The following is a 24,960-nucleotide window of genomic DNA, read 5'->3' as shown; positions in this document are numbered from 1 at the left end:
AGCCAGTGAAAGATTTCTATACAGTATCTTTAGAACCAATTCAACTCATTAGCCTTAAATACCCACCACAGTATGCTGACTAATGTAGCTGTGGCTCTACTTTGCAAGCATTCATCTCCTGAAAACAGAACTCTTAAAAGTAATTTAAGAGTTGCAGTAATTTAGACCAATTTACATTTCAAAACTGTCACAGTAATCGTATTAAGACTTTAAGTGCATTTAAATAACTAGAACAGAGAGAAGAAAAGTAGAACAAAAGTCTATTTTCTCAAAATACAATAATTTCCTCAGGAAACTAAAGTGCCATCCATCAATGAAAGTAAGGAAATGACAATAACTAGGCCATAACAATTTCAATTTTCTTTCTAGAACACTATGAAACAAACATGCTAAAGAGACTCTTTTACCTTCTGGAGTGTGCAATATATGTTTGTAAAGCCAGTGCTCTTAAATTTTATTTGCTTTCCTACATTTAGCCTGAGAACGCTTCCAAGTTAGTTCTGATTAATTTTCTATTGCAATCTATGTCACTATTACAACTCTAAAGCCAAGTTATCTTAGGATTTTTTGCTTGGTTGGCTGCTCCAGGGCTTATCTGAGTTTGTGTTTGTTTTCCTTGTTGTCTGGGGTCTTCCAGGTGGTTTTGCTTTATACTGGCTTTCCTGCATGGACTTAAACATGAGCAGATGAAAGTTGAGATGGATTTTGTTACTGTTTTTAATTAATCTGTGAGTGGGTTGTTTATGTTTGTTTGTTTGTTTTTTCCAGCAACACTTTTCTCATTAAATAATAGTTTTCTAAAGTAGGTCAGGAATTCTGCATGCTTGAAGTGACATGTAAACCATTAAAAAATCAGGTTTCTAAAATGCTCTTACAGAAACTTCACTATGCTTACTGCACCACATGGAAAACAAATTATTTCAATCTAAGTTTCTGAAATTAAGGAATTTGCTTAGTTAAAACACATTCCAAAGGTTAATTTCTCCTTGCAGGCTGGATTAATCTGCTGAAAAGCATTTGTCAGGATTAAAGTTTTCAATGATTAGCAGAAGTACAGGGCTTTTTTTCTATTATTGTTTAAATGTTAACTACTGGGTAGAAAAGATTACAGATCTCTTGTCTGTCATCATTGATCACAGGTGTTACCCAGCAAATTTAAGGAAATTCTTAATTTTGTAACAAGTGAGCACTCCTTTTATGAAAGTTGTCTGAAATGGAAAAACTGCATGCCATAGCTTTATCAGATTTATCCAATAAGCTTAAAGTAGATACAACTGAATCCATCACCTCAATAAACATCTGGGCATTTACCTTAACCCTGTGAGAAGCTAGGTGAATGGAGAAATTTGCACACAAATTCTGGTGGTCTAGGAACCTCCAGGAAGTTTTTTGAAGGAAACCAGGCCTTTGACTTTTGATTCAATGACAGCAAATGATGTTATCTGCCCTTTAATTTTAGTACAGGATCATATTCTATGTCTCTTGTAATTACTTTTTATACACAATGACAATGCTCTATTTTACTTGAAGAGGCCTAGTCACTTTTTTGCATATAGAGCAATTTCCATAAGAATGCTTACCCAGATGTCTCATCAGTCACCCAAGAATTTGCTCCTTCACACTGATTAGAAAGGTCAGATTCTGTAAACATTTTAAGTATGTGCAAGTCATAAGATCGAGATACCTGATTGATAAAAAATACAGCTGCAATGCTGATTTGTTTCAGACACCTCAGCTTCCAAATTAAACAAGAGCCAAATGCCATGAACCATTCAGAGGCTTTCTTTCTCTTTTTCAATGCACTGTCAAGCACCTTGTGGCACAACTAATTGATTTTAATTTAATTTGGATATAAAGACTTACTCTGCCCACAGGGCTCATTGGATGAGTGGCATAATCTGATGTGAGATTATAGTTAGCTGCTTCACATATCATGCTTACTGGTCGCTCCTTCTTTTCTTCAGATGTCATTGCTGCAGCAGTCCTGAAAAGAAGAATATGTAATAGCACCAGAACATGCTGTGTGTGCCAACTGCTGTTACAAAGCACCCCTAGATGTAGCCTCTGTCCTACCTTTCCAATTTGAAAGCAATTCACACTTCACTGAAAAGTTACCTGCACTGTGGTCTCTACTTAAATTGATTATAGATTACTTTTTTTCTTTTAAAATAAGATTTCTCCATTAGCATCAGGTGTTGGAGGGACAGAAAAGGAGAGGTATGAACGTGAGATGGAAAGGGGAAGAAATGGCCTCCAAAGCCCCCATACAGCTTTATATCACTTCAGTGAGAACATGCATTTTTGTGAAGTTTCACATATTGCAGTTTGGATGGTTTTAAATCCAGCCACTCTATACCATGTTGTAGCAATGGTGGCAAATAGGACACCCAATACCTAATCACATATAAAATCTTGAGGTCAGATATGTCTTCCATGTATACGCTTTCATATTGTTGTCAGCTACAAAACTAATGTAAAGATACCAAAATCCAAGTTATCCAATGATACAGAAAGCAACTCAATTGGCAAAGAAAAAGAAACAACTGAGGAGAAACTATCAGACAAAACATGACAGATTAAAGATGTGATTTCCTAAGTGATTTTAAATTTATTCTGCATTCTCATATAATATTCAGATTGTTTGCTAACACTAAAAAATAGTTGAAGTGATGAAAAAAAATTTCACACAGTGCATAACTAAGGTGCACTTCTAACATATAACTAATCTGGGCCATGCTTTTCTCTTAAAAATTAGTATTAAGTATTTAATATTATTTTCAAATATAGTAATCAAGCCAAACTTTACATATTTTAATCTGATTTGGCAAAAAAATACTGCAATTTGTAATCACTGGATGTCACTTAAGTACTAACATTTTTAAACCATGCATTCTATAGATTGAAACAGATGCCACTTACTGTTCATTCACAACGAAAATACAGTTGTCTTGTGATGGCTGTCCTGTTACTGGATGTTTGCAGGTTACTTTTCGTTCATTATGACTGTGGAATAGAGAGAGATGGAGAATTATTAGACAGCAGTTTTTTGATTTTCCAACTGAAGTATATAAATGCAGTGCAATGAGTATATCAGCTCAGTGAAAACCATTATAAATATTTCATTACATCGTGTAACGATGCATGTGTACACACAAATGCATATATATATATATAAATGAATAAAATATTGTAAGCATTGTAAGTATTGTATTGTATTAAAGCATCTGTACTAATATTCTGGAAAGAGATGGAAAACATTAGTACTGGCTTGGTAATGGCTTTGATTTCAAAAACCTGAGCAGTAAGACTGTTACTATTTCAGGTACAACCACTGATAATTCTCTAAGTCTTTATATATTCATAAATAGGATTTCAACTAAACAGGGACAATTTAAATATAAGACATAAACAACTGCTCTGTAGGGATAAAATATCACTACCATAAAACCAATTGTCCAGGAGCTTAGAACATGAAGTTATTAGTTGAAAATTCCAATATATAAAACTCCAATACAGATAAATATTCAGTGATTAGAACATGAGTGATGCATCCCAATCACAGCCCTACTTTTGCTGGTGACTTTTTAATTCAGAGTGCTAGTCCCCTGCAGCGATCTTGGGAGCACTCTAAATGCTCACTTTGCAGTATCTCCTTTCCCTGAATTGCAGGTGTTGCAGCTCCCACTATTCGGAAGAAATTGCCAAAATTCATCAACTATCAGCTGCTGCCACTCAAGAAGGAAATGATTTGACTTGACTTGAGCCCTCCAGCCCTAGAGGGGATGGAAGAGGAGGAATTGCCTTTACTGCCTACCAGATATGTCAATCAGCTGAAAGACTGGAGCTTTTTTGGACTGGAGCTTTTCTGCTCCCCAAAACAAGCAGCAAAAACCAAAAAAACAGAAACAAAACCCCAGTGCATTGAGCTATGAGCACATCTGGGAGGATGGAGCCACTGTCTGGCACAGCAGTCAGACTGTGCAGCCAGGAGAGGCAAGGGTGGCTGAATTGCAACAATCCCCCCCTGAACACTCTCTGACCCCAAAACATAGGAAAGAGAGCAGGAAAGCTGAACCTATGAAATTCAAACCTGGTTCAGGGATTAGAAAGCATACAAACAGAATTCAGACTGAGAAAGGTGCTGGGTATATAACAGAGATGCATTATTTGGATATAACCCACATGCTGGAAAACAAACTCAGCTCTTCTGGTTTTAAGACTTTAAATAATATTTACAATCAGAAAAATATATCAGAAATAAGCACTGTAAATCATGAAGAAAATAATTCCATTTGATAGTATTTGTTGTTGCAAAGAATATGTGATGATAATCTTCTTCATGTCAGAAATATAATACCATGCCTTTCTTATCACAAGTTTAGCCCTGAAAAATATTCTTGGACAGAGAACAAACCTGAACCAAAAAAAAACATGTAGTTGCAAGATAGCAGAAGAGGTGCAGAACAACAACAGCTTTGAATAGCATTTTATTACTAACACCCAATTCTTTTATTGCCTATTCATTTAATCTTTGAAGCTTCCAAAACTATGAAGCACAGCTCATCTCACTAATTTTATGCTCTCTACCCCTCCCTGCTTTTTAAAACCACCAAGACTTTACCATTTTGAAGTCACGGAGCATTACTAATAAAAACTTACCTGAAAACAAAAGCCTAATAAAATATTCATACTATGTTCATGACCAGTGTATAGTTGGATAAATCTGCACAAACCTAAAGCGCAAGGTTAGAGATAGCCCAATTCTTTGCACATTCTTCACTGGGATTTCAAAAGCCTGCTACTACCTAATGGATAGATGTGTAATGGAACGTAACAAATGAACTAGAAAATGCTGGTACTTTATCTTCCCACTAAATTCAACAGAATTTAGCTTCTAAAAAAGCTGCTTTTGCAGAAATGAATCCATCGCAATGAGGGGACAGAAAAAAGCTGACCTGAGCGTGCCTGTGCCATTTCAACTTGCCATGGTCTTACAATGACTTTCAAGTGAAAATGGCCCAGACTGAAGAGAATTAAAAATCAAAATATTCTGAGGAAACATGCAGATTTTGTTGTGATTCTTCTTTTTTTTTTTTTTTCACTTACAAAAACTTTGTTTCCTTTGACATTTAAGAAACTCTCACACCACAATGAAAAATAATTAATTATGGAGATGACCTAGCACCCTACAAACTTTGCCAAAATATTGCCACCTTGTTCACATTAAACCCTGACAACTTCTTATCAGCTGACATCGAGACATGTGGGAATAAATGGATCATGGTTTCTGAGTGAGGACCATTAACAGTAAGAAACATTACAGAAGAGGCACATTCCATCCTTTTTATGAGTACATCCATTTCACACTGACACAGGGAGAAGCCACACTCAAGGATTGCCAAGGGGAGGTCATACAAAACCAGGAAGAAAAAGCAGGAACAGGGAGGAAAAGAAGAGAGAAAAGGAAGTACTGACAAAAACCTGTTCAAGAATATTTTGTTTCAGGCTTGAGTCATGTATCAAGTCAGTATGCCAAAAACATCAAAACGTTTTTGGACAAAATACAGTTTTCCCTACTTAGCTCAGACTGATGTTGAGATGTGCAGAGGCGTAGCTGACATAAGACACACAGAAAAACTGTAGACATGGAATACACTCCTATGGGATTTACAGCACTTTCTTTCTAGCACTTGAGAGACCTTCACAGTCACTTCATTCTCAAGAAGCAAGGCAAAGGAAAAAAAACAAACTTTTCTTTCTTTTCAGCTTAGACCCAAGTAAAATCTCATGAGCAAACACTGGAAATTCAGGTTGTACAACTAAGAAGTGTGAAAACTGTAAATATGTTGAACTGGATGAATAGACTTTCAATACATCCATTTGAAAACTTACTCATTACTCATCTGAGGTCTGGCATTTTTTGCATTAATTTAGCCGGTATTTTGACAAGACTCCTCAAAATACTTGCGTAAGGTGTAGAATAGCACAATAATTATTGTCATAATCCTCCCACATAACAGTCAGCTGAGGCATTTGTTTTAAAGTCAGTCTTGCAGACTGAAGAGTTTCATTAAAACCAGGCTATAATTTGGTATTCCCAATTTTCAGCATCTGATTTAGACACTTGTTTAGTTATCCACGAATTTCCGGGTTCACACATACTCTTGTAATAACACATATCTCACCAGTAAATCTCAAGGGAAATAAAGCAAAAATAGTTGTTGGGTTTTTGTTGGGATTTTTTTGTTGGTTGTTTTTTTTTTGGTTGGTTGGTTTGGATAATTCAGTGGTGTTTTTGTTTTGGGTTTTTTGGGGTTTTTTTGTTTGTTTGTTTGTTTTTTGGTTGGATGGGTTTTATTAAGCTGACAACTCTAATTTAAATTTTATTGAGTATTACAAATTCCAGTGTGCAATTCAGAGTTTCAACTCTGCATATTTATGTCTCTAAGTTTATTATGTGATAAAGAGTGATTCGCAGAGGCAGACAGAAGCCAGTGTGTAAATTTTTGCTTGTGCAGAGATACAGCATACCAGAGGTATATGGAAACAAGACTCCTCTTCCTTCTCACTCCTATCTGGTTTTCATATAAATGTGGTTTGAAAACATGTAATTATACACACACACTGCTGCACTTACAGTGAAGGATATAACTGACCCTTACAATTTTTGCATCCATAGTTAGGTTGTACTCATTGCATGGTGAATACTAGTTCCATTTTTAGCTATTTCAGTGCAAGACAATTAATACCAATTTAAAAGCACCAACTTAACTTGATTTCTTTTCTCCTGAAGTTTCTAAACTTCTCCCTTGCAATCCTTTCCTCTGAACACCGCAAGCTTTGGCATCATTTAGCAGGTAGATTACCTTTGGCACATGGACAAGCCCTAGAGAGCAACAGGGCTTTTCTTGTTCAGGCTAGAAGTTGACAGTAACCTTGAATTTTACTCATGTTATTTGCCTCCTTACCACTGTCTTCCTCCATTCCATCCCTTGAGACCCTTAATCTCTTTAGAAGACAGCATTATTTTACTTATTTTTGTAGACAGGTTAAAAAAAGTTGTGCAGTTCTCATCTATTCACTAAACATACAGTCAACAGCAATCTTTTTGATGGAGAAATGTGACCCAAGGGCTATTAAAAAAAGAGTACTCAAATACATAATTTAAATATATTCCTCTATTTGTAAGTAACAAAAGAATGCACAATTCCAGGAGCAGTACTTGTCAACAGAAGCCCTACACAAGCAAGACTGCTTGCTTTCATTTTGCCTTGTGTTTTACAGGACCACTGGCCCAAAAATGCTGTGCACCAATATTTAACACACACCACCACAATATTAGCAAATTCCAGACTTGGTCCTGTTTTGCCATTTTGAAATTGCTCTCATGTTTAATGAGATTTCTTGGACAGGGAATAAACTCAAACAATACATGGAAAAAAGGCAGATACGTAGGGCAGATGTACAAGAGGATGGACACAATTAAAAATGAAGGGTTAGACCATCTTTCCTCTGCAAGAGAGCAGTTAGCTCAGAAGTGGCAAGACAGAACAAAGTACTAGGGTGGGGACTGTTGATTTGGGGTCTCTCCATTGTATGACTTGGTAGAGTTCCCTGCCCACTCAAAAAACCCAAGCTGGGCCAGAACTCCCTAGGACACATCTGGTTTTCTCCCACTAAAATTAAAACTAGATGCCACTTCAAAGCTTCTATCATGCCCTTTCTTTGTAGACTTTATTTATGTTTTCCTAAATGCTAGGGCCTTCTCATTTGCTCATTCTCAACATGACCATCAAAGCAAATGCTGAGTTCTACTTGACTGAAAGAATACAAACAAAATCATAAACAACTTTCAACAGGCCTCCATATCTTTAATTTTGAGAGAGAGACTGTTCCTTTTGACAAGTGAACACTCAAAAACACATTTCAGAAGAATACTACACCAAGTATCTGCCTCTTAATATTTATTGTCTTAGATAAGATTCACAGTGTGACCTTCTAATCTCTATTAGACCAACATGCAGACTCCATATATCAGAAATATAGTCAGAGTACATAGAAATATTTCTTATGACAAGCAGTCTCATGCATTTTTCATACCTGTTTCGTGACAAAATACTTAAAAATATTACAGATGAGGTAAGAAGACCTAAGTTACTACAGCAATAAAGTAATCCTCTCTACATTAAGGTTAAATTTTTTCACTGACATTTAATGGTAAGGTTCAGATGGAGACAATCATAAGACAAGTTTAGGCCAATTTTATTCTGCTTCTGCAAAGCATTTCATTCCTAAAGTAGGGGATAAAAAATTAAATTACATCAGCAATTTTTACCTTGTATGCCTGCTTTCTACTGTTAAAATGTCTCATTTCTAATGGAAGTAAGTGCAACAACTTACATTTATCTAACAAAAAGTTGTCTACACTTGGAAAAGTCAAGTAAATGCAATCCCTACACAACTGTTAGCAAGGATGTGGTCTGTGGCTCTACCAGCTCTTCTATTTTACTAAATCTGAAATGCCACATTGCACAGTAAATAGCAAAGGCAAGCACTTTTTTGTCAGTGCTATCGTACCCTAGAATTACAAGGCTTTTTTCAATTAAGCTTTTCAAACAAAAACTTTGGAAAACAGGCTGCCTGTCTCTGCCACTGGAAAACATATGTGTGGTAACTTAACATTAGGGAGTCTGAGTAAAAGAGGGTGTAAAGAGACAGAGCAAGTTTTAAAGCAAAATGCTGACAGACCTGTAAAACACCACAGAGGCTGCTAAGGAGAAGTCCTTTGTGCATGCACACACTTAGGAAGGTGAATGCAAAACTCAGACAATGCAACACCTTTGCTGCTGCCAACTTTGGTCTACTATGAGTTTAATTAGTCAGGCAAAGCATCAATTCTGTAGACTTCCTTTTAAGCCCTCCTCAGTTACAGATTTAGAAGTTTTGGTAAACTTGCTGCTGCTGTATGGAAAAAGCATGTGAATACTTCTATAGAACTGCCTGTACTCCAGTTTCTAATTTATCACTGATGTGCATTTTCCAAAATATTAAGCACTATTGCCCTGAAATTTTACATTTTTCTTTCAATGGGACCACTCTAAACACTATTCATATTCCAATTAAAATATTAACATAGAAACAAAGCCTTGTCACTTGAGCAGACACGATTAACATGTTCTCATGAGATACTTCCAATGTAAAAGTGTAAGTTTTTGTAATTAAGAGCAAATATTAAAAATTCTTTCAAAATGCTAGGATGAAATACTTTCTAAAATAGCATATACTGTATTGTGGATTGAGAAGTTACTTTTAACAATTAACTGTTCTTTCTAATCAAGCATTGCATTTTCAGGAAATAAAAGTGTTACTGTTTTCAGTTTTCTCAAAGCTTTGCCAGAATATGCCTTTCACTCTGCAAATTACATATTTGGGAATTCAGTTAAGATACTGAGATTCAGTAGAGGTGACAAAAGCCACACACCTTTAAATAGAAGGGTGGCTATCTGTGAGATGTAACCAGCAAGTGTCATCAATTCAGATAACATTTCACTACATACATTTTAAACTCTGGGCACAGTTTCTATTAAAGTGCCTTGACAATAACACTCCAGATGAAGATAATTTTCAACTCTGTAAGTATCAGGCTGTAGTAAAAATCACTAATACATTGTTTGCTAATTGACATAAGTTTGAGAAAATAGTGAGGTGGATGCTAGAAGGCAAAACAATCTGTAAGTCTCAGATTTGATAGTTGAAAACGAAGCATCCCTTAATGGCTAACTGCCTGGAAAGCCTCCAGGAACTAGAGTAACATAACAATTCTGCAGTTAAAACCCACAATCTGTTTTCTAAATAAAAATGGGATTTGGAGTAACATGGTTCAGCAGGCAGCTTATGGCCCAGAAGCAGCACAGGATGCTCCAGTCTGGCTGCTACTGCCTCTTCCTGTCAAAGACTAACTGACAGCTAATGCTGCCCAAAAACCACCTCCCCAAAACGGGGAATACTGCAGCCTCTCCTGAAGAGGGGAGAGGATGTTAGAAGTGAACACTAGCCCGTGGAGAGAGAAAGAAAAAGCCACAGTCAAAAGTTCCTATGCAAAGAACAAGGTCTCTTTGCTGCCGAAGCTGGACCACTCAAGATTAGCAGATTAATATCTGCTGCATTGCATCAAAATGAGTTCATTAGGAAACACCAATTGATATTTCCTTACACATAGATGTTAAAGGTTTTCAGAATTGGAAGCAAAACAGACTTGAATTTACAAGAGACAAAAGCACTTTCAGGTTGTGTAACAGCATGATCACTATTGTACCACACCACCCAGGGCAATTCATCACACCAAATAAATTAGAGAATTCGGTTGTCTCACTCTCCACAGCTCCAAGCACCAGTTTCAGTAAAAGGTTTTAGCAAATGCTTTGATAGCTGCATGCCAACTTTCAATGTTTTCAAAGCTTACTCAACAGAAAATTATCTCCAACACGTATCACTAAATTAAGTTCTGCAAGTCCTAGCCTTTGTGATTTACTACAAAGTTAGAAGCATGAAGCAAAATACGCTCGAGTGAGTGATAGACAAACTCAAAAGGCAACTTTGACTTATGCTGCAATTTCACTGTATGAAATCTATAGATATTTTGCAAAAGAAACCTAAAAACAATTCCTTTCAACATTTTTACACATTTTTCAATAATTATGTTTTGAAAAGAAATTCCTAAAGATAACTACAAGAAAAGTGAATGCAGAGAAATTAAGCAAGTACATTACCTACATATGTAGATACATATTTTAAAATGCATTCATACATGGCCTATGCAAATAAAAAATCTTGCTGCCAAAACTACTTCCAACTAAAGACTGACTTGGGTCAGACTTCTCTGCAAGCTCACATGGTTTCAAGATGTCTCCAGTTGGCATACCCTGAAAAAAGTCAAAGCTGTGCTGCAATGTTTTAATTTCAATTCAGCTTGAAGAGCCTGCATCTGTCACTTCTCTGCACCTCTCGAGGACTGACAGCCTTGACTGTCCTGTCACTGAATCCAGTACCTTCTCCACTTGACATTCAAAAGGAATCTCAATGGATTTGGTCATCAGGTAAGAGAGGAAAAAAGAGAAAAAAACTTTGGGCTTCATTCATAAACAGCTGTGCATTTGCTAACAAGAATAAAATAAAACCTACAAGCAGCCATTCACCTCAGGTTTTTTTCAGCCAGTTTGGAGCAACTTGGATACAGAACAAGCATTTTGGAACAGCCAGCAATTGCCCTTCATAAAATCTAGGTATTTAGTAAATCATTATAGTTTTCTCCTGTTTATAGTTTTTTTATTAGTGATCTGTTTCCTCCACATAGATTATGTATCAAATTTCTTTTATCTCAGTTTTCACAATGTTGTGGAGGGGTTGGTGATATTTTGGTTTTTGGGGTTTGTTTGGGGTTTTTTTGCTTAAGCTGTAAAAAAAAGAGCACACTATGAATATATATTCATCACCTACTGCATGACCCTCCTATTCTCAATATTTAGCACTTAAGGGCCTTGTCTCTGCCTCTTCCTCTTTCCCAGTTAACAAACCAGCAGATCACAAAATTATTAAGTGTGCATGTAGTTCCTTCCCCAGCCTTCCACTCTTTTTGTTCAATGATTTCAGTGCTTTCACTATTACGCCTTCTTTCCACTCTTCAATAATAGCATCTAATTACCTACTACTGAAATAACCCCAATTTTGTGGCTTCCCATTATCTCAAAACTGACGTTCTACTTTGCTTCTACTGTTGGCTCCTTAGATCTCAACTGTCAATTATCTTCACTCAAGACTGCTTTTGGGTTTGTTAAAAGGTAGAACCTGCTTAGTATTTTTTTTCAACTCCTGTGTAATGCAAGAGTCTTGATTAGTTTAGTCTGAAACTACTTACAGCAGTGACAGCCTTCAGAGAAACAGTGCAAAGAGTTACAGCACAAGACAATTTTTCAATTAAACTACTGTAGAACTACAAACAAGTAAAGCTGTTTGATTCTACTGAGTTACAAATGCAATATGTTAAAACCCCCCATAACAACAAGGTAATTTCAGTTAATTAGTACCTCAAATGCATCAGCAGACTTTCAAGAGACATTTGGTGAAATCACACTGTGTTGGGTTCACAAATCTAGCTAAGCACATTATGATCAAAATCTGGTATGCATTAACAGAAGTAGTTAAACACCTTATTTCTCTTACAACTTTTCTACCTTCAGACATATTTCGAGGGGTATCTTCCCCTTATCCCATCTGCTATTATTTATGATTACTCCGATTTGTTTGTTTGGGTTTTTTGTAATGATTATGTGAACCACAGTACTGACTGCCTAGGAAGCAAATCCCTTTCTTTCTTAGTCAAGGTTGCAAAATTAACATAAGACTGTCTTCAGATACATCTACATGAATTACACTATTTTTTGATCACTTTCCCAATGCCTTAGAAGCTGGAATACTTCCACAATCACATCTCTAGTAAACAGCCATTATTACTGAATAACAACACACTTCTACTAATAGCCCAGTAAAACTTTTAAAAATAAACCCATGCTTATCAAACACTTATCAGAATATGCTAGGTCACAACTAGACACTTCCTCATTCTCTGGGAGAGGAAAAATGGTCTGGCAAGTTTCTGCAAAGTAAATACATTACCACTGGAAAATGCTTAAAAACACTTATTTCAACAATTTGACAGAGGAAAGCAGCTGATATGCAGCTTAACTGTGTATCAGTTTTAATTGTGGTTCCAATTGAGACACACCCTTTATTTCAGGTTTTCTCTCAGAGTCGATTCTAATCTGCAAGAAATAAGTGCAGACACTGAAATTTATAAAAAAATAATTATTTTATAAACGAACAGTCATCATTAACACTTTAATCACTGGCCTTCCTAAGACCATTACAAGGATTTAATTGAATAATCCTGGTGGTCCACTGATGATGCATATGCAAATATGTGCACCAGACCCCAGAGGATAATTAATTGAAGCTTACACCATGTGTGGGCCTGCATTCATCTCAGACAAAAGACTACTAAGTCTATTAAAAATATTCATTGCTTATGACGTGGAGTTCAAGTACAGAGACACACAGGGTACAAAGTGTGTTGCTGAACTGGAATGCTGGAAGTGTCAGCTGCCATCTCCAAGGTCTGAGGGCACAGCTCAGTCTCACTCAGCTTTCAGTTCATTTGGGTTCAGCTTCAGGAGCTCATCATTTCAGAAGATTTTTGTTGCCTTAGAATAATAGCAGTGAGTTGCTTAAGAAAGCTTAAAAAGACCGAAACCTTAGCAACAAATAAACTTGGTTTGGGGTTTCTTTGAAAATACAAGTAGGTCAGAAATTATCATAGGATTTTCTCTGCACATTTGCATCCTTTAAACCCCCCCACTACATTGTTTTCTTGAAATGTCCAAACTTAATGATCACATTTGCACATGGTTTCATTTCCTCATATTTCAGATGAAAGATCCCAGTGCAGATATAACATTTTTACCTACAGATGTGGACACCAATCAGGCTTGTAAGAAACCTTGAGAACTGATCTAAATGTAAAGAGGCCACAGTTCTCTTTCTCTGGTTTTAAATTCATCATTCCCTACTACTCATCTTGCTAGCTTCAAGTATTTCTAAAAATTAAGCAGGATGAAGATTGGTGAGCTCCTTCTGTTACTGGGCAGAAAATCAAAGTGGAATCATATAGAGGCAATGGCTGAAATGAAAATGTCCAGAGTTAGGTGACAGGTTGATTACCAGGTACATGAAAGATAAAAATCAAAACCAAAATGAACTCTCTTTCAAATACAGTTCTGGTTTGCTTTCTCTTAAACTGTTATAGATATGTGGCAGGAGCTCCAGACACTGGAATATCTTCCTGTTATTTCAGAATGCACAGAGAAAAAGTTAGCATCATTATGGTTGTGATATCTAATGTCTTCATCTGATATTTAAAATTCCTAGCTGTGCAGAAACTTCTACCTCAAACATCTTCCCTCACATGATCTCAAAAGTGCCTACTTAAAGAAGAATACTAAGAAAGAGAAAGCAATTACAATTATTCTTCCATGTCAAGATTATTCTCAGTAAAAATTATTGTGATAAAATCCATCGATTTTAGAACCAGCCTATTGAAAAAATATCAAAAAAAAAAAAAGTCAGCAAGATTAGGTACTAATTTCTTTACATAATGTTTTAGCTACTTTTTCCCATCTCAGTGCTAATTTTTTTACAAAATAAGTTAGCAACACGATTTAGACAGACTGCTGAAGTAGCAGTAACAATTTATGACAACTGAAGCAACACATTCATTATTAGGCAACAAAGTGGAACAGATGAAGAGTAACTACAATAACCTTTTTCTGTAGGTTTAAGCAATTTGGTCTTCTTAAATAAAAAAAAAAATCTGTATGATTGGTGAACACAAATGGGATATTTTAAGGCATTTTTTTCCTAGAAAATGGCTGCAGTCTACTGATGAAACTATTTTTTTTAGAATGTGTTTTAAAGCATAAAGTCAGGTATTTCAAATGATGAATTGGCCAAACAAATACCATAAGAAAAAGGTCATTTGGGTAGTAGACTGCATCATTATTCAATTGACCAAATGAAATTTTAGTACCTCATCTGATCAAGAGTTTACATCTACTACCCAGTGCTTGCATGCAAAATCACTTTGATGCCTGTTGCTCTCATTTAATCAAACCATTGGCTCTAGAGGTTTGGAAATTTCCACTTCAGAAAAGTATTTCTTCACTGTCTTCCCTTGTATTTTCACATCTTCAATTTCAACACCTACACATATTGTTCTGCACTGTCCAGTTCTCTTATAAATGCAAAGGAAAAACTACAGAATACTTACAAAATTAACTGGGATCAGATTTGACGGTTAAGCAGGAAACATGCATAGCAAAAATTATTATAATTGAGTCTCTTAGTTTTATATCCTGACACTCAAAACTGTGTCCTTATCCAACAACATAACTGAAATAACATGAAATTTCTATTGAAAACTATTTGTGACCCAGCAACACATACACCCCCAGAAAATGGCACACCAGGTTGTCTCTTCCAATTAAAATCACAGGTTAACTGCAGGAGAATACCTCCTCTAGAATAGATGTGATGACCCTGATGACCTTGCCAGCATTTTGCTGCATTAAATTCATACCTCAGCAAGAGCCAGAAGCTGGGGGCTGTTTTATTTCACAGGTAGATTTTTTCCAAGCTGTTGTGAGACTCTGGACTGCTGGAATTGTGACATGACATTCAAAAAGTCTACATGCAATCCATCTTTGGCCAATTCTGGTAGGCTGCTCTCTCACATATTGAGTAATAAAATGCTAACAGCATTGGTGACAACTTCTTGAATTTTAATCTCAGATGCTAGAAATTCCTGATGTGAAGCACACACACACTCGAACACCTGCCACAAACCACTGAAATTAATATAAGAGCCTACAACTGGAGCAGAACCTCCATAGGCTTCAGTGCCATAGTAAGGTAGGTATGTACATGGCTGTTGTACTGGGGGTCCATTTGTCTGTCCCACCCAAACTGTGACAGCTGCCACCTCTGCAGGTATGCTCTGTCTGCAGGTCCGTGGCTTCTGCTTAAATCCAGATCTTGGGATTTTTACTGACTTTTACAACTACTTTGAGAGAATGGCTTAGCCACCCCTAGCCCACTTCACTCCCCGCTCTCATGCTGGCACCAGGGTTCATGCAGTCAAACAGTGATTCAGTTGATGCAACTGAAAATGAATTTATTTTTTTTTTCATGACACTAAGTTTCCTGCAGGCTCACAGCACAGGATGCAGCGAGGGGACACGGAACTGGCCTTCTTGACAACAGCTGATTATTGGATTGCTGTAAATACAACCTCAGCTACAAGCTGGCAAAAGTGATGTTTTTAACAACAGAGCTGTACTAGCTGTTTCTGAGAGTGTAACTACATGGTAGTGAGAGAAAATCCTTGTGAAGACTTATTTCATAAAGAAACACCTTATATCAAAGTGACAAACCAGTTTATTTCATTTGTGTCAGAGCAAGAAGGACATAGAGCTCTTGGAATGTGACACTAAAATGATCAGAGGTCTGGAGCACCTCCCGTGTGAAGCCAGGCTAAAGATGTTGGGGTTGTTCAGCCCAGAGAAAAGGAGGCTCTGAGGTGACCTTATACCAACCTTCCAGTATCTGAAGGGGGCCTACAAGAAAGCTGGGGTAGGGCTTTTTACATGGAGCACAAGCGGGAATGGTTGAAAACTTGAAGAGAGGAGATTTAGGTTAGGCATTAGGAATAAATTCTTTAATTTGAGGGTGGTGAGACACTGGCACAGGTTACCCAAGGAAGTTGTGGCTCCCCCATCCCTGGAAGTGTTAAAGACCAGGCTGGATGGGGCCTTGAGCAACCTGGTCTGGTGGGAGGTGTCCCTGGCCATGCAGGGGGTTGGAACTGGATGATCTTTAAGGTCCCTTTCAAACCAACCCACTCTATGATTCTATGAAGAAGTTGGGAAAAGTGAACACTTGAATGGCACACATCACTTTGGTGATGGTTTGAGCAGGCCCTGGCAAACTTTACAGTATCAATATGAGGACCTAGAGAGAGGGTGTTGTTTAGGACCCCAGGGGACAGAACGGAGAGGGGTCAGTACTGCCTCCCATCTCCTGCCACACCCTATAAAAGCCAGGAGGGAAGGAAAGTCCACGTCTTCTTGCTGTCTTCTTCCTTCCTTTCTCCCTTGGCTAGTCTGCTGGACATCTTAAAGTCAGACCTGTGCTCTTTGTCTCCACATTGCCAAATGTTCTGCAGGATCCAAACCCACCAGTTGCTGAGAAGAGTCCTGCTCCCTTTTCCTGAGGGAAAGGCTGGCTCTGACAGTAGGGTCTTTCAGACACTGATATCAGCAACCACTGAAATTGGGGTTTTGTATGTGTGTCTATTTTTCATTATATTCCCACGTGTTACTATCCCTTCCCTGTTCTAGTAGTTAACCTATTCTAGTTTTAACTTCCAACTGTGAAGTCTCTCTTGTTATTCCCCTTTTAACTTCCCCTAAAGGGTGGAAGAAGAAGTAACAGCAATTCTGTTTTCTGGGTTTTGGTTCATCCTGACCACTAAATGAAAACAACCCTCAACGTCAAAGTAATTTAAATCAATTTTTTCACTATGAAAATCCAGTACCACCTTCTGTACTGGGTGGCAACAATTTTATCAACTTCTTTCAGAACTTTATTTGCTTGTTTTTCTTATGTTGAATCTGGCCTTATAAAAAATTTTAAAGGACTAGTAAAACCATACCCAAGAAGATAAATTAACTGCAATTTACCATATGGAGAATTACTCATTTTTTCTTTTACCACTAGAAAACATGAACATAAGGAAAAGATTTTCATACATTTTCATACAAAACCCCAAAGCGAAAATTCTTTCCCTCATTTTTTTCTTTTTGGATCACACATTCTATCAGAAAAACAGATTTTAGGATACATTTCAAGACTATAAAATAGAGCATTTGTACAAAAAATTGTTTTTACAATATTTCTCACCTTATAGACATTTCCAGAATCACAAATTTTAGAAATATTCCAGACCTATGAAGTAACTATGCTATGAAGAATTTTCACAGATCCCCAGCTACTAAATAGTGTTCAGCATAGTATGTACCTTCTGACATAACTCTTCTGCTAGCTATGAAATAGGGGGGGTTAAAAATATAGTTATGGCCACCAGGTGTATAGTAGCACAAAACTTCATCATTGGTAGAAAGAGAAAAAGTAACACCCTAACTGTTGCACTAAAAAGACCTTTGGTCCTTCCAGGCAGAAAACCATGTTGCTAATTTGTTTATTTGCTTTAAATCTTGATTCCTGGTATCTACTAGAGATTCAGAAACACTGTAGATAATAGAACAGATATCACAGACCAGCTCTAATGCCGTATCAGCCTTCCTGTTGCACATGCCTGCTCTGACCAACATGGTCATGAGCTGCTGTCTAGAGCTTGTACATACAATAATGCTACTCATTAATGGTGGAGATTACAATAATAATAATAGTAATTCTAAAAGTAATCTGAATACATGGCCTTGGCAAATCTTTCTCTATCATGTTTAGGACTGACCACTAAGAATAGAAAGATCACAAAGCAACACCAACTTTAAAGACAACAGCTCCATAACCCAGGTCTTCACTTGGTAGAATTAACTACTATTTGTAATATCAGTTCTCCTTCTATCCCATTTGAGTGTCCCAAAGTAAGGGTTGGGGATTTCACAAGGGAAGGCTGGGGCAGGGGAAAAAAGACAATTAACCAGCAATTTCTCATTGCACATGAAAAATGGCACAAAAGTAAGTCTTCATGTCTAAACCAAAATGCCACTTGAATAACTCTCCCATCAAGTGTGAATGTAGGGAGTTTGGCCCCATTATTGCCTTAAGCTGGGAAGTTTGACAGGGTGTGCCAACACTCCATTTGCTCTTGTTCCCTGCTTGCCTTGGGCAGGGAGTCTGTAAATGCTCTGCCAGTGACAAATCAGCAAAAAAGCTTGGCATGGTCTCTTCCCTCTTCAAACCCTTTCTCTGATGATAATTGAGGCAAAAGACATCCAAATCAAATAATTCAACCTGCTTTATGCTTTTCATATTGGTAGATAAACTTCAGGTAAATTATTTTCTCCTTTGCTTGGATAGTTCCAACCTTGAAAATGATTGGCAATGATACGTGATGAAGTTTTGAATGATTTAATGCTAAGCTAAAAGTTTGATCCTATAGAATGTAATTGAGAGAAGCAAAGATGATCTTCAAAAAATAAGCATTTTCAGTGTTTTGAAAAAAAACAAAACCAAATCAATCTCTAAGATGAAAACACTTTAATGTATCAGACAAATCAAATAAAATGTTAAAGCCAAACAATAAATTCATCAGCTTCACCAAAAGCAAGTGTGAACAAGTGGTAATGCCTTGCCATGAATGCTGTTCATACTTTTCCTCATTAAGCAAAAGGTATTTTGAGGTAAAGAACTTGTTCAGTGATCATTGCTCTAAACTATTTCACTGCTCAGATGAAATCAGAAATTCACCCTTTCCTCTCTACACCCCTGCAAAATAAATACCACAGTTCAAGCTTTTGAAAATTTCAGGCAGAACGATAGTTTTCACTCTTTTAATGAAGGAAATTTCTTTCTAAAGGCAGATAAGGAAAAATACAGATCACACTAAATGATGAGTTTGTGTTCCTTTAGGGATCATATTATTTACATAAAAAAGGAGAAGAAAAATCAGAAAAAACACATGTAACATCCATCCCCAGCCCCTTCCCCCACAGTAAAGCAGGCAGGTTGATACAACTGGCTCAGTTTAGAAGCAAAGCCAGAAGTTTCTTTCAGTCATTTGGCTTGGTTTCATATGCCTTTAAACACATCCTTTAGCTTATATTAGGTAGCAACACTTGTCCATCAAGATATGCTTTAAGGTTTAAAAAATAACTTGCTCATGTTTAACTGCATCCTTTTCTGCTCTGAAAAAATCTAATCCTGAAAGAGATTGGGAAACTCATGAGGAACACTGTTACTTCTAAAGGGAGGAAAAAGTATCTGGAAAATTGCAGCCATCACCCCACTCAAATACACTATGGCTCTATTCAGTTAACCAACAAACCCAAAAAGTTTCATATTAAAAATTGTATGAACAAATGTAATAAATATCTTTAGACCTATATTTACAAATGGGCTTTCTTATTCCACTCCCCTTTCTCCCCTAGAAATTATTATAGTAAGTTATACTGATTAATTTAAAAGTATACCTGCATGTTTTCTTTTGGAAAAGAAAGGCAGAATATTGGAAGTTTATACACAATTCTGGATTTGAGTAAACAGAACAGGAAAATATCTATTTCAACTTATATGACACCTAACCTCAAATGCTGCCAGAACCTCATTTTTGAATACAGCTTCTCTGTCCTTCTCCATTTAAGAGCACATTAAATATGGTTTACATATATCAAAGAGAATAACACACTGTAAAGATTTTTGAAGACAGTCTAATGTAACTGCCTACAAAAACCTATTTCACATAAACCCAAATTACATTTAAGAAAACAGTAGTAAAACTGGTAATTAAATTTAACTTATAAAGTTTTTTTAAAAAGGCAAAGTAGGTATGATAAACACCTCATTACAAATAAATGTTAAAATTTATCTAAATGCAACACTAAAATTTATTTGGAATCTATAACGACATAGAAAATAGCTCTATTCACGATGATGTAAATTAAAAAAAAATATTTCCCAGAGCTCATTTCTTTTAGTTCTGGGTTGGAAGCCAACCACCTACATGAAGAGTCAGAGCTACAAAAGAACATTTATGCTAACAGCATTCTGCCAAATCACATAAATCATAAATATGATATCAATTCTGTGACTGCAATATATCCTCACCACGCTACTACATCATAAAAATTGCTGGTTGGGTTATTAATAAAATTATCCTAAACTCAGGTTTCTGAAAGTTAACATATTACATACACGAAGCTACCTACAGCTCTGATTCAGATAATCTAAATTCAGTCTGGAGATGATATCCTGCTGGAAATCAATATCTAACTTTTATCAAGATGAGTTTCACTACTTCCCAGAATCCTCAGACAGGTAATTAATATATTTTTGCATATATTCATCCATCAGGACTTGTCATCCTTAAAGAAAATACCAAAAGAAACCAAAACCAAAGTGACACAGCAAAACTCTGGGGTTGTCTTCCAAAATACATCCCTGTGCATGCTGTAATTTTATAGCAATAATATGGAAGATTATCAGCATATTAAATTAAAAGCCCTCTGCAAATTGGAATCTGCCAAGATTTCTGAATGCCATAGTACTGCAGCACTTTTACAATTAGACTTTCAAGTGCTAGGGATGAGAAAAGAAGGAATGTATTTTATATTTCTTCTGCAATGAGAAAACAGTTACCATGAAGTGTAAACTAAGTGTATTGCAGTTATTTAATACTTAGCCTACAACCAGATACATTTTTTTTTGGGTTGGCTGTTGTTTTTTTTTTTTCCCTAAATAATTTTTATGCTGACAGATTTTGCAGCTCAATACATGGCATTCATATAGAAATAAAGATACAGCTTGGCAGATGATATACATACAGATAAACACACTGACTGGAAATGCATCTGTTTCTCCATTTGGTTCCCTCTCCCCCCACATATATATATATACAACCCTAAAAATAACATTTCAAAGATGATTATCTATTAACTTTACCGAATGAGCTGCATAGTAAAATAAGGTAACTTACAAGTGTCTATTTGAGGAATACTCCACATTCAGAGTTGCAAGCTAATTAAAAAAGCTCAAATTCTTGCAACATTCAATCTTTTAGACACGTAATCTAGTAGACAAGCATGTCTGAATAAAAAAATCTTGGAAGTGATACACAGTTACAGTAAGTAATAAACCAGTAAACACTAAATTTCTACCTAAAATAAGGTTTCTGTTTAAAATCCTAACTTGAATGCTATAAATTCTATGTGCTACTTAGCATGTATTGTGAATTATTTAAAGTAAAAAAAGTGCTTTTCCAAGGAAGGAGGACATTATGTCTAAATATAAACAGTGGTTAAAAACATAAGAATTACTCACCAGTCTCTGGGGAAATTCATTCTATACCAAAAGCATGACACGCAAACAACAAAAACCACCTAAGGCTGTGAGGTACAACACTTTCCTCTTGGAAGCTGCTCCCCAATGAGCACTGCACAACCCTAACCCAGAGAAAAAGCAACTTAGCTGTCAGGATTGGTAGCCTCTGAGAAAGCTGATACTGGAGTGATGTCACATACTTCTGAAATGTTACTGCAGCTCCGAATTATCCACTCTCTTCTACCAATAAAATCCCTACCTCTGGACGATGGAAGACAAAACACTTTTAATAACAGGATTAAGTTGTAACAGGAGCTAACAGTAAAGACTTTTATGGCTGTTCCACAGGGTTAGATGTTGCAGTCAGATGAAATGAAAAAGAACAAATGCTGCCTAATAGACTCTTCTAATCTAGCTCCAACCTGCAAAGTTTTTATTTGTTGCAGCAATATTCATAAAATACTTCTTGAGTTGTAGGGGAAGAGCAAAAATGAGCAGAGACCACCACGGCATGAGGCACCCCTCTGTAGCTAAGGCAGCCAAGAAGTTCTGAACACAGGAATGGTGGCCCTCAGCTGGGTCAGCTTTCTCCCTCTCTTAACCTCCTCCTACCCCGACATTTTCCCCACCACCCCTCATCCTGCACGCCTTGTTCCAGTCACAGGGAATCACACTGGACTCTAAGATCTCAGAAAGCATTTGGCTACTTCTGTTGAGAAAACAAAGGGCTGAGAAACTGGATGAAAAGAAAATAAACAGCAAAAATGTAATCCTTGTGTGCTTTGATACCAAAAATGTATGCATCCAGACTGCTAATGCAATCTGTAAAGATACACACACTGTGAAGAACATTACAGAAAGGGAAGGAGTGATTGTAGCAGAGGTACTGAGGGAAATTTTACTACTGGAAAGAAACACATGGATTAACACCCTACTTTAAAAATATAAATCAAAAAGGAAAATAACAGCAGGAATAAATTATCTGTTATGCAAAGCTCACTTCTGCAGAAGTAAAAACTAGAGCTGCAATTGCAGGGATGGCTGGGGTCTTGTACAAATCCAAAAATTTACAGTAGAATACAGACAGAGATCTTTCATATTAAAATCATGAACACTTAAGATCATCTTTGTATTTTCAACTTAACATCACACATCTCTGAATATGACAGCCCACAGATTTTTAAGAGGCCTGAACCACCAGTATGGTAATTTAGGGCTGGTTAGTAACAAACAGGGAGACTGTGGGGGGGGAACGACCGCCTGCAGTCAACCAGACTCAGGGCAGTGCAATCCTTTCAGTACAGAAGAGGCCTGAAATTTTTTGACATTATCATTAGTGAAATTATCTGTGACTTATGAAGAGAAAAATCTTGCAGCAAAAGGTTCTAAATTCACAAGATAAATCACTACTTTTTAGAAATTATTTACCACGAGGAAGATCATAAATTCTAAGGAAAGAATAAAGGAACAAACCAGAAAGAACACAAAGGCCTTCAAAATAAGGAAATAAAAACTCAAGTTAGATGCTAAAAACCCTCTTCTGATAGAAAGCATAAAGACCCGAGGAAAAAAAAAAGCGTAAAACAGGTATGCACTCAGAAAGGGGTCAAAACAGGAGTTTGATGAGATGGAGACCAAAACTTGAGTAACATTCTTCCCCTGTTATCATTGTGAACAGTGTCAATCATGGGACCTGGGAGGAAGAATGAGCTAACAGAAATAAATGCATGGTAACAACCTGCCATCAGGGCAGGGAATAAGATGGTTAAAAAGAAGCAGCCAAGTGCAAAACCAGGAATCAACTCATGCACAGAAGACTACTGCCAGAATTCAACCCTGTTCAGAAAACTTAAAATTAGTGTTGTCATTAATTACGAAAAAGAAAGGCGTAAGTAGTGGAAGTCTGCTGGTGACAAAGCCAAGGAGCATCATAAGATATATGAGATATATTTGATACAGTATTAGAAACAAATGATTTTCATATAGAAAAAATGATAACCAAGAAGAAAAAGTAATGGTGGTACAAAACTCAGGAGTACAAAAAATATGGGGATCCTCATAACTCATAAAATAACTCTTAAAAATAGACTAGAATAGGAATGGCATCCTGTAGGCATGCAGGTGGTTCTAACCTGAGTTCTCAATCTTTCTGTCCTACAGCTACTTCTACAGTAAAACATGGAGAAGTCTGCCCTTCCCACAGATATTTTTTTCCCTTTTTCTAATGGGTTCATAAGCTGAGAAAGGTTAAAAGACAGCAGAATCAGAAAAGAACTAAATAACGCACCTGTGGCAATTAATTATACCTACTACTTTAAACTAGAAAGAAAACAAGTTTACCAGTACAACCATACATTCTGATAGAGATTAGAGGAATAAGACTCACCAAGCGAAGAAGTATGAAGCAGGATAGAACTACACTACATAAAGATGATTCCAAGATGTATAGACAAAACATTAGAGAAGGTACATAATGCTCAAGGCTAGAATAAACAGATGAAAGTTGTCCAAGAGATGTAAATGGGAAATAAAGTTTTTTAATTAGGCTGATCTTGGTAATGGCTGAGATCATCTAACTTTTCTGTGTCAGCAAGAAGCTGGCTTCAAAATCTGCAAGCACTAACCCTTAAGGCAAGTGATGTATTTTGAAAAAAAATTCACCTGTCACACAGAGAGCCAAAAGTCTGAAGGGCAAAACCTGAGCAGAGATGTTTCCAGAAAGGTACAGAGTATGAGACTTGAAGCCAAATATTAACAATACAATTGGAATCACTTGGAAAACTGAAGTGTTTTACCATTAGTCATATGTTAAGTGCTCATTACTAGGGACAATGTTTCCCTTTCTCACTGGCTTGTACATTTCATTTACAAAATTGACCCACTGCTTGAAATTCAGCTTGAAATTCCTTTTTGTTAGCATACAATAATCTACAATAGAAGTAATAAATGTTAGTTCCATGGCATTAATGCCTCTCTTTGTAAAAGCTGGGCTATTTCCAGAAGAATCTAAGTTTTATTAATAGCCTTCTGTCCCAGTTTCAGAGTTAAAATTGATAAAGCATCAGCACATGATGTTTGAAGACAAAAACAAGCAGGACCAAAGCAGCTGGGACACAGAAGGACCATCAGGTTTGGGACATGGTAGCTTACTATCAGGTAAGGTCTAATTTTGCTTAAGAGGAAAACTTTCTGCTATTTTCTATTTTAGTAAAACAAAAAATAGTTACTAACAGCAAAAAACTAGCTCCTCATGTCTGAATGGCCTGCAAACTGAGATAGCACACAGTGCTG

At 36.6% G+C, this 24,960-nt stretch overlaps 1 protein-coding gene across 20 annotated transcripts in view; it reads right to left on the bottom strand.

The window, feature by feature from the left end:
• The window catches only part of PLEKHA5 (pleckstrin homology domain containing A5), a 163,868-nt gene that overhangs the window by 65,121 nt on the left and 73,787 nt on the right, over window positions 1–24,960 (bottom strand). For all 20 annotated transcript variants that reach the window (XM_071733028.1, XM_071733040.1, XM_071733042.1 and 17 more), the window contains exons 4-5: window positions 2,920–3,003; window positions 1,864–1,984 (exon numbers count right to left, since the gene is read on the bottom strand). In XM_071733028.1, coding sequence (XP_071589129.1) covers window positions 1,864–1,984; window positions 2,920–3,003 — 205 coding nt within the window. The remainder of the gene's footprint in view (window positions 1–1,863; window positions 1,985–2,919; window positions 3,004–24,960) is intronic.

This window comes from Heliangelus exortis, chromosome 1, assembly GCF_036169615.1.
Source record: "Heliangelus exortis chromosome 1, bHelExo1.hap1, whole genome shotgun sequence".
Lineage (NCBI taxonomy): Eukaryota > Metazoa > Chordata > Aves > Apodiformes > Trochilidae > Heliangelus > Heliangelus exortis.
Note: the sequence above shows the minus strand (reverse complement) of the source record. Positions and strands in the feature narration are given on the sequence as shown.